Here is a 12,819-nt window from a genome sequence, read left to right as displayed (position 1 = left end):
GACAGAGGAGAAATCCAGTCTCTGGAGCTCTCCTCAAGGTGTAGGGGGGTGATGGTAAGAAGCTGTATGTAGTACATAAAATTTCATACATCATTGCTGGAGCTATTCTCATGTAGGAACAGTTCAAAAGATGAACACAGGTCTTTCAGAGAACTTCAGAAATGGTTATAACTCATAATAGGATGGATTTGAATATGCTACAGTTACATGAGATGAGTCACTGCCTGAAGTCCTTGCTGCTGGTACCTGTGCCTATGTCACTAACATACACAACAGAAAAAGCAGCCTCATTTCTCAACACAACAGCACTGTGCTCATTATAGAACCCATTTGCATTTTTACAATCTGGTAATCTGTATTCAAGTCTCTCAGATAGCAAATATAAGAAATTAATTTTATTTTCATAAATGTAGATGTTAAATACATAATATCATGCACAGAATACAAGAATTTGCAGGATACCACCAATTTCAACTGCAAACAGAACCGCAATACAAAAATTGCCACTATACAGTACTATAAACTCTGTACCCCACAAAGGGCTTATTCTGATAAAGTTTAGTCCCGGAAGGGCTTTTTTGGCTTTTTTTTTTTAATTATTATTAAAAGAAATCTCCCTAAGCATAGGCATTTGTACTCACAACGTGACTGCTTCAGTTTGGGAAGACATCCAACCTTTACATCCCACCTCTGCAACTAGAGCTGCGAAGGCCTTGCAGAAAGCAGAGGAGGGATCATCACCACCTGAAGGTCGAGCCTGCCTCACAGCGTTACGGTCCACTCCGGAGGAGCATGGAGATGGGAGCAGGACAACCAGAGCCACAACAACACCATCTGAGGTGTTGAGTTTCTGTGTTACAAGCCAGGTCTTATACCCAGAAAACACACAAAGGTTTATTGGAAATACTCAGTATTCCTTGAATGGAGGAGTTAAGAGCACTTGTCGGTCCCAGGGCTGTATGCAGTTGGTGAGAATAGAGGCGTTTCCCCTCAGAAAGAGGAAGACAAATTTTCCCACTGGAGAACTGGCCTCTAGGGTTACAGAAATTGGAAGATATTAAAAATAACTAGATCTGTAGAGACATTTTGGTTTCACATGAGATTTTAACTGTATGTAAACCATTCTTCAAGAAGAACAAGGATTCTTTAGTAAGGGCCTTGGAGTGCGTTTTTTATATATATGTATATATATTCCTATTTATTTATGAAAATATAAAACCAAAAGGACCAAGCTTCAACCCATCAGAAAAGAGAGGAACAGACTACAGGCAAACATCCAGCTCTGACATTTCAGATTACTTTGCTTGGTCAGGGTAGATCTGCTGGAATTCCCCCGTGTTGGTAATACTAATTCGGAAACAGTAGTCCCATATTTTCATGGGCATGTCAAGTGTTTAGTATCTCCAGTTTGAGTGGAGCTGAGAGCACTGGAAGTGTTCTAAAAGACAACAGACTTGATTCTAAAACCCATTAGGAAACACTTTCTGATTTTATATAGAAGTATTTTGAAATAAATACATTATTCAATAGGGGACAATGAAATATTACTATTATTTGCCTACTCCCCACTCAATTATTTTGATCTTTAGTGTTACAAAGTCAGAAAACACTTTAGTGCAGAGTAAGAATATCAAAACAAAAAGGTACCAAAGTTATCTAAGCTCAAACGTGATTGTCTAGTTGATGTTGCTTGGGTGGCCTTTTCTCCATCTGTATTTGATGCTCTCATTCCATTTAGATCTACTTCCAGAACCTGTAAAATCCCAGTGCTATTGCTAAGCAAGTGAATACTGAAGCTGTTAAAAAAAAAAAGTAGTAATTAGATGAATGCTAAATTGTATCACCTTGTAAATACAGGAAATTAATTGCAAACATATGGAAGGATAACTCTAGAGTACTGCTTCCTAAACTTCAACTGTTTACAGCTGTGAAAATTCTGGAAAACAACGACTTGTCTTAGGTGCAATATCCTGCATGGTAGCACTGCCTAGACAGTGAGACGAGATCAAACTCAGCAGCCTGCAGAACCATTTTTTCAGGAACACATCTGAGTCACAGTGGATAACAGAGCACAACAGACTACAGTGATTTTTACTATCGTTGCCCATCTATCAGGAACTGTATTACAGGATAGATGGCTGTATCAGGTCTTTCATTGAACATAATTAAAAAGATTTTCCACTGAGCAAAATGACAGTACACATTTGACATGACACTAGGATATCATCTCTGAAGTTTGATGAGTTGTCTTCCAGATTTGTTGAACCAGTGTTTCAGTTAGTGTTAGAATAAAGTTAATTACATTTCCCTCTGAACTTGTTCTTATTTCCAAATATGTGTAACTGTCTTCTTATCAAGCTCCAATGAAATACAGATTTCATTGGTTATATATTGAAAACTCCATCTCAAATCAGACTTAAATTTGTTCTGCTCTGTAGAGGAAAGTACCCGTACTGCCACAGCGAAACTGTTTCTGTGGAAGTCAGAATGGGAGACAGAACTGGTCACTCTCAGGCTAATCCTCAAAGCTTGCTAGCATTCCTAAGCAACCTCTGGAAAACTTTTGAAGCAACCCTGCCACATGAACTGTCAGACTAGACAGGGTATTTTGATTCCCGCCCCCCCCCCCCTTTTTTTTGTTTCTTTAATGTCCATGTTCCTCCTAATCCCAGTTTGGGGCACAATCATACTCCAGCTGCAGTGTTTGTTGTGTTCTCACCTCTTCCATGCTCTGTGTTCCATTTCTTTCAGTCACTGGGGGGGGGGAGCCCCCACCCAATTCCAGTTATCAGCTGGTGCGCAGCTGACTTAACTGAATTCACTTCTCATGTCATCTTGAGAAAGTCTTGAATAAAATTTTACACATATACTCTACTGGCACTCACCTCCTCGTCTATCACATACCTGCCAAGTAACGTATCGTATCAAGTTTATTCGATTCCATTAGTGTTTTTAAGGAAGCTATTTCAGTGTCAATTTTATTGCTGATTTCTGAAATAACGCTGTTGGTACTTGAATCCTGAAACATTAAAAGAGGGCATATATCTGACGATGATCTCAGGCCCTGTCAGCTTTGCAAAAACAGGAATACCATGCTACCAGCAACAAGAAAGAAAAATTTCCAACCTATCAGTGAAGTAAAATATTTAATTGCTAAGTGATCTTCGAAAACACAGAACAGCATTTAATACAATACAGGAAAGACATTAAGGATGGAGATAGAAAAAGAGAAACAAATCCGTACGGTCTGAGTTTTATCTCTGATTTGCCAAGTGCCTCCTAAAGGAGGCATTCTACAATGTGCAGATAGTACCCCTGAATTTTTGCTGAACAAAGTTTTAAGAATTCACAAGCCGTATCTGGGAAATGGATGAGATGCTGAAGATGGGAAACATCCATCATCAGCCTCTTAGACTTCAGTGCCTTCAAAGAGGCTTTACCAGCTCTTGAAACTTGCTTGGCTGTAGGTATCTGAACCATCCCACTGGCAGGGCTGACCAGCTCATCCCTTAGCACCGGGGAAGGCAGCGTGCTGGTGCACGCCCACCTGAAACAGCCTACATAAAGGCACTCCGGAAGCGAGGGACAAGTCTTGTACGCCTTCTGCTTGGGTGATGTTCAGCACAAATCCCCCACGCTGAAGCAATAAACACGTACAACATGCGTATGTGATACGTGCTGACATTTTGTTTTACTACATTCAAGTATCTATTAAGCTTCACAAAAGTTGTGTGTTCATGCAACATGCAAAGTGTAACTACCCTGCTCAATATAAAATGGCCTTTATTCACTACTTACTTTTTTATGAAACTCTGTAGATGCTTCCATCAATTTCCTCTCTTGATCTGTAAACTGTGGATAAAAGATAAATTACAATTGTAGCAAGAGAAAATGACATAAAACTGGGCAGAGTATCTTCATAGACCAGCTTACCATATCTGTCACTCTGCTCCTCTCCAGGTTTATATCTAGCTTACTGTCAGCTCGGATTTTACCGGTTTCATTCTGTAAAACAAAAAAAGATCATGAAAATAACTATTTACTTCCCCCAGCATGAGTGTATAGCTACTTGCTGTTTACTCACCATTAACTGCTGTTTAACTTGATCTAATTCAATTTTCATTTTCTAGATGAAGAGGAAAAAAAGTTTTTAATAAAGTCAGGAAAATGCTGGCCAAGCCAATCAGTTCTGCGTTACTGCTGCACATAAGTGATTACTCCTCCACGATCTTTCTCGCAACAGAGCGATTTGTTCCTAGTTACAGTAGTTAGGCTATTTAATCTACATCCTATAGATTATCTATATTCTATGTAGTGTATCTATACAGCCAGATATAATCTGCTGGAAGTTTTTCCCGAAACGAAGGAATCATTTTGTGAAAACATACAATGAAGATCTTGTGATTCTCAGACTAAAGAGAGCAGAAAAACACTAAAATGCTGTCAGGCAAAACTAAAACATGTCTAAATCACCAGTTTAATTAAATTGTTGCAAGGAAATGGCTGACTGCTCTCCCTGGATTGTACTGTTAACGGTGACAAGGCTACTAGAATCACCCAATACAAAAGATGATTCTAAGATGTGAACATTTTTTTTTTCTTTCCAGAGGAATTAAGCAAGTTGTATGAAGTGAAATATACATTTATATGATCCCAGAAGTTGCAACATACAAACATTTCAACTCTGGTAAAAAGCATTCATAATTAATTCTATGTAAATATTTTGCAAACAGAAATATAAAACAGATATAATCCAAATTTAATTACACTAAATGAATTACAATTTAACTGCTTAATTAAAAATATTTATTAGTACCTCATTCTCAGCTCTCAAGTTTGCAAATTCACTTTTTTCCAGAATAACCATATCTTTTCGAATGGAGTCCAAATGTGCCATTATCTGCTGTAAAGTTATTTCCTTAGAAACAAAAAAAAAAATAAATATGTCAATCATTAAGTTTCACACTTTCCAATAAGAAAAGATTTTTATGTTTAAACTTATGAAATTAGCTACAGCAAAGCACAGAAATGTGAAGGGTCTCCAACAGGAAAGTGACAGAATAATAGAATTTCATAGCTGTAACTGTTTTTTTGACAGACTCAAGAAAAGCAGTTGGTGTTTTTTCCAGTTGCTTTCATGTTAACTGAATTTAAGCAAAAAAAACAGGGGTATCTAGTCTAAGTGTTTACGAAGTGAAACAAAAAAATTCAGATTTGTCCTTCCATCTTCAATGAACGTTCAGTAGCCTATAAAACAAGTTGGCAGTTTGAATCCAGTTCCTAAGCACTTAGGGGCATCCACAGCTTCTCTGTCTGGGCAGCCTGTTCCACTGCCTTGCCACCCTCTGAGTGAAGAATTTCCTCCTCATACCTAATGTAAACCTACCCTCTTGTAGTTTAAAGCCATTCCCCCTTGTCCTATCACTGCACCCTCTGACAAAGAGTCCCTCCCCAGCTTTTCTGTAGTCCGCTTCAGGTACTGGCAGGCCGCTGTGAGGTCTCCCTGGGGCCCTCTCTTCTCCAGGCTGAACAACCCCAACTCCCTCAGCCTGTCTTCACAGGAGAGGTGCTCCAGTCCTCTGGTCATCCTCATGGCCCTCCTCTGGACTCGTTCTAATACTACCTTGTCCTTCTTGGGCCCCAGAGCTGAACGCAGGGCTCCAGGTGAGGTCTCACGAGAGCAGAGCACAGGGGGACAATCCCCTCCCTTACCCTGCTGGCCACATTGCTTTAGATGCAGCCCAGGATACAGTTGGCTTTCTGGGCTGCAAGCACACACGGCCAGCTCATGTCGAGCTTCTCATCCACCAACACCCCCAGGTCCTTCTCCTCAGGGCTGCTCTCAATCCATTCTCTGCCCTGCCTGTATTTGTGCTTGGGATTGCCCTGGCCCAGGTGCAGGACCTTGCACTTGGCCTTGTTGAACCTCTTGAGGTTCACATAGCCCAACCTCTCAGGCCTGTCCAGGTCCCTCTGGATGGCATCCCTTCCCTCCGGTGTTTCGACTGCACCACACAGCTTGGTGTCATCGGCAAACCTGCTGAGGGTGTACTCCATCCCACTGTCCATGTCACCAACAAAGATTAAACAGTGCCAGTTTCCTCATCTCATGTTAAAACACTCAACCTGGACACTGTCCACACTTAAAAAAACCTGTTTCTACCTACACAATTCCATAGAAGTTGTATTTGTGATACTGACTTTTTTAAAAACGTATATTAGGAACTCCAAACAGAAACGTTTCCCTTTTGACAGAAAAACAGAGACAAGTTCTTGTCTTATCTTTGAGACTTATAGGGAAAAGTTAAGTAACTGTTGTTAACCACAAATGCCAGTAAGATAAAAATTTGTGGAAATAAGGCTCAGCAGTTTAAATAAAATAGCGATGTATGCTTAATTGCATTAACTCATTGAAGAAGAATGGCACATAATTTTAGCTTGCACAGCCTTCCTGACTAATTATTAAAAACATTACTGTGCATCAGATCTTTATTATACTGGCCCAGATGTTTAGCCTACAGGAAAAAGCTAAAGTTCTTTTTATTTAGGCAATTTGTTAAAATGAAACTTGTCACCACCTCTATTATCAACAGAAGGAACAGTCGTGTTACTTAACTGATTTGCTGCCTCGAGACACGTTCATAAACGTGAGCCTGAATGTCTGAGCAAAGGAGATAACTCGTCGCCGTGCTCAAATACAGGCTGAGGCGTTGGCTGGCCCAGCACAAACAGCTAGGTGTATGCAAAAAACTAAGTCAGTCAGAGCCTACTTGCTGTCCCTGAGGGCAACTGACATGCCACAGATAACATCTCGATGGCTAAAATCTCTTCCTTCTAAAACATGGTGCCTCTGCCAACCCTACCTTCTGGGAGCAGTTGCTGGCCCTATACTTTCTGTTACGGTGTGCCCAGGTCAGGAGACTGATAGCTGCCAAGGGGCTGCAGTAAGTGTTTACGTCTCTGGATAACCATGTGGTGGTGTCTGGGAACCACGTCCCAGCCATGTTCTGTGTTTACAGCAGATGTAGCCTAGAGACTGAAATGCAGGAGTAAAATGACACTTTTAATAATAGTTTTCATTTGATGAACAAGAAAACAGGAAAATACAGGATATCTGCGAACAGAATCAGCATCTTTGCTAATGTTCAGTAAAAACACTGACAATTTTCTGCTATTTTAGGTGGTTTTGTTATCTCTCAAGAACTCCCTGCGTTCCTCTTCTGCCCTGACCTGTTGCAAAGTAGTTAAGATCTTGGATTTACCTCAGAGCTTCTCGGCAGCTAAAGCAGCAAGCTTTGTATTAAACCTATACATTGTGGCTGCACTTGGAAAGCACTTCTGTGAGATGAAAGGTGTAAGGTATTAAAATTCTTAGCATCACCTTGAAACCTAGCTCAGTAAGGTATTTATAGTACTATAGAGTTGCTCACTTGCCCTTTAAATATGGACACGCGCCATTATACTTACACAGCGCTGAATATTTATACACACCGTAAATAAGTTCTTACCTGCTGAGCCTGGGTAACCATATCCTTATAGACCGTGTCTAAACTGACATTCGACAGGGTGATTAGCGCCGATACAATGGTCTCTGCTTGTTCTTTTGCAAAGCCTGAAAAACAGTTGAAGGATGACAAACTAAGATAACATTAGAAAGCTGGATGATGAGTAGAGCAAGAGGTACACAATAAACTGGGACACTCAAGGGCTGTACCTAACTACAGTGGCAGATGGGAAATCACACAATTACTGAAAACTGATGGTGGAACTTGGTCACTGTGACATCTCACTACATAAAATAAACTGACAACGCTGCAAAAACCTGAAGAACTTTTAACACACCGAAACAGTCTTTGCAAGCAGCTGATGGGACTACCGAATTTCTGTACTGTGTTTAACTGCTCATGCATTATAAAAATAATTGAGCAAAATTTTACTTTATTATAAACTTTTGCAAAAAAAAAAAAAAAAAGCTGCCACGTTAGTCAAATCTGACTCAGTACTGAGGGCTTTGACCCTAACAATCTATTTCCAGCAATCTCTCTGATGTGTTGTATTTCAGTTGCTCCATTTCCCAGCTTGGGATCAATTAACTTTTCATTGAAATATGCTTTCAAGGCAAATTATTGAGAAAAACGTCACTGAACTCTTCTAAGTACTGGAATCAAACTGCACCACTGGTTTGTATTACTAAAAAAGCTATCATGCTTTATGACATTTTCCTTCCACTAAAAGGTGTGGTTGCATCGCTTCAGTTTCTCTGAATTTTCAGGGTTGCCTAGGTTCTTGCTAATTCATTATTTTGTTTTTCCTCTATTCTTCCTTGCTGCTTGGAAGTTTAGAAAATGTGAAGAAATTCATACATGCAAGAGTTAAGACACTGGAGCCTGAAAACTGCCTGCAGCAAGTCTGACAAACATTAAAAGCATCTCTTAGCTCTGGGATTTCTTCAACTTTTACCTTTACAGCCCTGTCACTGTGATACTGAAGGGTTGTAGTAGTTACGGAACAAATTAATAAACTGATTAACAACAGCGGACCAGCATCAGACAGACTTCACCTTATGTTCTAAAGGAACTAGACAAGAAATAGCTGAATTAGTACTCAGGACAAGTAACATCTAACAAGCTATCCTGACTCCTCAAGTACTGGAAAGCGACAAATACAACATCAGTTCTAACAATAATTCCAGAAGAGATGTAACGAACTAGGGGCTGACAAGTCTGACACACATGCAACAAACAAACAAAAACAACAACAAAAAATATTAGTGTACTCTTAAGAGTTTTCTAAGTACTAAGACACATTATTAGTAGACCTTAACAGTGGAAAAAATCCTAACTCAATTGGATAAAGTTGCAGCTGTCACTTAGGAGAAAGATCTAGGAATCGTAACAGAGAATTGATAGCCTGACAAAGACATCAGCTCAATGCTTAGAAGGATCAACAGAGCAAAGCAAACTTTAGGAATTACTTAGAAAAAAAAAAAAGAGTAGAGAACGAAATAGATGTAATGTCAGTTTTCAAATCCATGGGACATCCAGTTGTCAGGTAATGCCAGCAGCTCTGTTCCTTCCCCTGTGAGGCAGCTACTGCTTGGGAAAATCCAATGAACTAAGAATCTTCTGTTTGGAAAAAAAAAAAAAAAAAAAAAGATGGAGGAACATGACATACGTTTACATAATCTTAAGTGACATGAGAGATCAAATGTTTGTTCCTTCTTCCTTCAAAAGGACTGAGGGGCATCAGATTAACACAGTGGAAGCCAGGTTCTACATAAACAAAAGGAAGTATTTTTCCACACAATGAGCGGACTTCTGAAACCGCATGAGAAAGGACGTTGTGGGTACTAACCAACCCATAGTAGTTCAGGGGCTTAATAAACTTATGAAAGGAATTCCCTTGGAGGTCACCAAAACTCACACCCAGCACAAAATACCTCCAAGGTGAGAGCAGCTGGAGGCCTAGAAGGTACAAGGGGACGCGCCACTCATCTGCCCCATTTTTACACTCTTCTGCAGACAAAGACTTGCAGTCCTGCTAAGGGACAGAACCCTGGGCTAGACAGACCTTTCAGCTGACAAAAGACAGCCACATTCACTAAATAAAATAACAGGTATTAAGGATGTATTACAGCACAATGCTGCTGGAACTATTTACAATTAGGAAAAAAAAGTTACTATTAGCAGCCAGTAGGAAGTTCTTCAAATAAAGCTGCATTTTTAACCAGAAAACAGTTCTTCAACCACCACCACTGCTCTCCATTTGTCAAATATATTATGCTCCTCAGCTGGAAGATGCTATGTAAACTTACCTATAGCTACAAAAAAGGTAAATTTAATGTAAGAGTTTATTTGTATAGTTACAGAAGCATTAAAGAGTATCAGATGCCTCTCCTGCACCAGACTCAGCTAGAGGCTTCCAAAACTTTTAAACATAAAGTACCCGTAATTTGGGAAAACCGACAGCTCTCAAAGTTATAGTACTTAAATTCAAAGATTTTCTGTGAATTATTTAACAGACATCACTTACCATGGGCTTCTAGATCCTGCACTAAGGCATGAGTATCAAAAGTCACTCTCCTCTGCTCCAGTGGAGTGATTTCAACTCTTCTAACATCGTATGAATTCCTAAGGAGTGTGGCAGCAAAACCTGGAAGTGACAAACATGTATTTTAAACTTCACCCAATTAGTTTATCATGCAATATGGTAATTTTCTTTCATCGTAGCAAAGCCACGTGGAAGTTGCAACAAAAAGCTGGGTCCTTTTGATTCCCTGGTTATAGCACGTATCAGAAGCCACCAGTCCCTTTTCCTTCGGAAATTTATACCACACAGGACTTGCACATCAATTTTAAGTGCATTAATTTTAATTTTAACTAGAGAGCCATGCAGGACAAGCATCCTGATACACAAGAAATAAAACTACCACAAGTAACAACAATAGTAGAAACCTGATTTAAGTGATGTTTCTCATCCTTTAAAACATTAGCTTTCCAATACACTGGCAGTTTCTGCTGGTTATGGTTAACATTTGTTTGGTTCTTCACAGAATCCCTCACCTATATTCTCTTCACACATTCTTCTACTGCTACCCAGCAGAGAGTGCCACGCGTACAGATACAGGTACACACACATTACACAGATCTAACATTCAGAATTAATTTGTTGCTTCACCAGTAACTGGCTGAAAAAGCGATGCTTGTACCTAACACATCCTAGATCTCCTTAGCTCAGGACCCACCCTGCTTATTATGCAAGTACCTTCCCACAGGATGCTTTTAGCTTCTCCGCCTTTATTTCACGGATACTTTTCAGTTCATCTCATCATCATGACATCATCTCATCATACATGTCGCTGATTTCATTCTGACAGAATCTTTGCTATCTAAAAAGCTCTGTTACTTCTAAATGCACGCTTACTTGAAACCTCACTGGCTCTCTCCCTTAATGGAACTGTTTTCTCTCTTATTTAGATATTTACTTGCATGCTTTTTATCATTTAAACAAAAAGGAAGTTATGCTGTGTCACTGTTAGATAAATTAAGGTATGTGCTGCCTTCTATCTACTCTAAAGAAGTGACTTAAACTAAGACAGCTGTAATATCCAAATCAAAGTCCATGTTAGATTTAAAATGAGAGAAAGGCAAAAAAGTGTGTTTACATACATGAACTACATTCAATTCATTACAAGTAACTCTAAAACTTAACACACCCCCCGCTGAGTCATAACAGCTTTCAATTATGGAGCTCTGTGTCTGCTAAACACGTCAATTGATATTTTCACTGGGTTTACCAGGGCCTGCAGCAACAGGACAAGGGGCAATGGTTTTACTGAAAGAGAGTACGTTTTGATTGGATGTAAGATAGATTTTTTTTTTTTTAAACAGTGAGGGTGGTGAAGCACTGGCACAGGTTGCCCAGAGAAGCTGTGAATGCCCCATCCCTGGAGGTGTTCAAGGACAGGCTGGATGGGGCTTTGAGCAACCTGGGCTGGTGGGAGGTGTAGGGAGGCTTGGAACTTGACGGTCTTTAAAGGTCCCTTCCAACCCAAACTGTGATTCTGTGTTATACATGTCTGACACAGTCTCTCTCAAAAAAAGCTAATATTACAGCATAAATCTTCTGACAGCCTAAGCCAGCTGTTTTTTTCCCCTTTGGCTCCACTCCTGTATTCTTGCCTTGTGGCACAGCTCTCAACCCAAGGCTATCTTCAGGAGCCCGCAACGTTTCCACACACCATTATCTGCAGCACCTCCACATCACACTGCTAGCTCCCTTTTCCCAAGCCGTCACCATGAGCTTTTCGACAACAGCCTCAAGTGGCACTGACACCTTTCTCCTTGCTTGCAGCCTCTCCAAGCCACACTGCTGGCACAACCTGCCGGCACTCTGAACACACCTTTCCGTGCCCCTCTGCTGACTTCTACTGCTCCTTCTGCATCAGAGAGCTGCCACCAGCCCCCCCCCCAGCTCCTGAGGGCACCTCCTCCCCCGGCAGCCATTTTGTGCTCCCCCCAGAGATGCCCCCACGACCCCCTCCAGGTGGGGTGGCCCCCGCTGAGGACCCAGCTCCCCTCATCCCCCCCCCAACCCCCAGCCCGAGGCCCCCTCCTGCCGCCTCAGCCCCGTGTCACCAGGCGGCTCCCGGGGCTCGGCCACCGGGTCGGTGGCTCCCAGCGGGCCGCGACCCAAACCAGAGCCCCTCGGCCGCCTCTCACCTCTCCGAGGAACCGGAGGGAGCGCGGCCCGAAGCGGCTGAGGGGGGAGCGGGGCCGGCCGGGAGGCAGCCCCTGAGGCGAGGAAGGCAACGCGGCGCCCGCTTCCCCTCATCGCCGCAGCGCCGCACCAGGCACCACCCGCCGCGCCGCCCTCCTCCGGTGGGGCCCGCGGGCAGCGCTGGGAAGTGTAGTCCTCAGAGGGACGGCGATCAGGGGAGGAGTCATAGCGCACAGGGCAGGAAGGACTCCGGCCGCCATTTTGGCCTGGCAGCCGGCTCCCGACAGGCGGCGTGTTGCGGTCGTCCCCGTTCAGCAGCTCTGGTTATCGCCAGCAACTTTGGTTATATGCAGTAAAGAGTTACATATGCATGAAGTTTCCCAATACGCCTATACATATGCATAACCTATCCCTGCTTTGGGATTAAGCAAACCCCCATTCTTCTAGCCCTGGCTTCAGTCCCCCCTTTTCTAGAAGATTAGTATATTCTTTTACTCACGGCAAAGATTCCCAACTTCTTCGGTACTGATCACTCAGTGCCATACCATGGATGCGTGACAAAGAAGACAGCGTGGCTATCCAGTATAACATTCTCCGGTT

At 41.8% G+C, this 12,819-nt stretch overlaps 1 protein-coding gene across 3 annotated transcripts; it reads right to left on the bottom strand.

Annotated features, from left to right (window-relative positions):
- Positions 1 to 386: 386 nt before the first annotated feature.
- On the bottom strand, positions 387 to 12,533 carry CCDC90B (coiled-coil domain containing 90B). 3 transcript variants are annotated; one of them, XM_035571200.2, is made up of 9 exons: positions 12,222 to 12,533; positions 10,033 to 10,152; positions 7,509 to 7,612; positions 4,817 to 4,918; positions 4,085 to 4,126; positions 3,934 to 4,005; positions 3,799 to 3,852; positions 2,905 to 3,019; positions 387 to 1,796 (listed from the first exon to the last, which is right to left on the bottom strand). In XM_035571200.2, the coding sequence occupies exons 1-9, from the start codon at positions 12,331 to 12,333 to the stop codon at positions 1,741 to 1,743; spliced, it is 777 nt and encodes a 258-aa protein (XP_035427093.1). In that variant the 5' UTR covers positions 12,334 to 12,533; the 3' UTR covers positions 387 to 1,740. The 3 variants fall into 3 exon arrangements, with proteins under 3 accessions (XP_035427093.1, XP_050564046.1, XP_035427094.1); XM_050708089.1 differs by lacking the exon at positions 12,222 to 12,533 and adding an exon at positions 8,975 to 9,125 and having other exon boundaries at positions 10,033 to 10,145; XM_035571201.2 differs by lacking the exons at positions 387 to 1,796; positions 2,905 to 3,019 and adding an exon at positions 3,130 to 3,637 and having other exon boundaries at positions 12,222 to 12,383.
- Between the last annotated feature and the right edge of the window lie 286 nt (positions 12,534 to 12,819).

Source organism: Cygnus atratus, chromosome 1 (assembly GCF_013377495.2).
Source record: "Cygnus atratus isolate AKBS03 ecotype Queensland, Australia chromosome 1, CAtr_DNAZoo_HiC_assembly, whole genome shotgun sequence".
Lineage (NCBI taxonomy): Eukaryota > Metazoa > Chordata > Aves > Anseriformes > Anatidae > Cygnus > Cygnus atratus.
Note: the sequence above shows the minus strand (reverse complement) of the source record. Positions and strands in the feature narration are given on the sequence as shown.

Excerpts from the sequence above, each read along its gene's own strand:
- CCDC90B (XM_035571200.2), bottom strand. The coding sequence starts at position 12,333 with ATGAGGGGAAGCGGGCGCCGCGTTGCCTTCCTCGCCTCAGGGGCTGCC. Across the intron at positions 4,919-7,508 it reads TGGTTACCCAGGCTCAGCAG|GAAATAACTTTACAGCAGAT; the intron begins GTAAGAACTTAT and ends TTTGTTTCTAAG. Across the intron at positions 4,127-4,816 it reads ACTTGAGAGCTGAGAATGAG|AAAATGAAAATTGAATTAGA; the intron begins GTACTAATAAAT and ends CTCTTCATCTAG.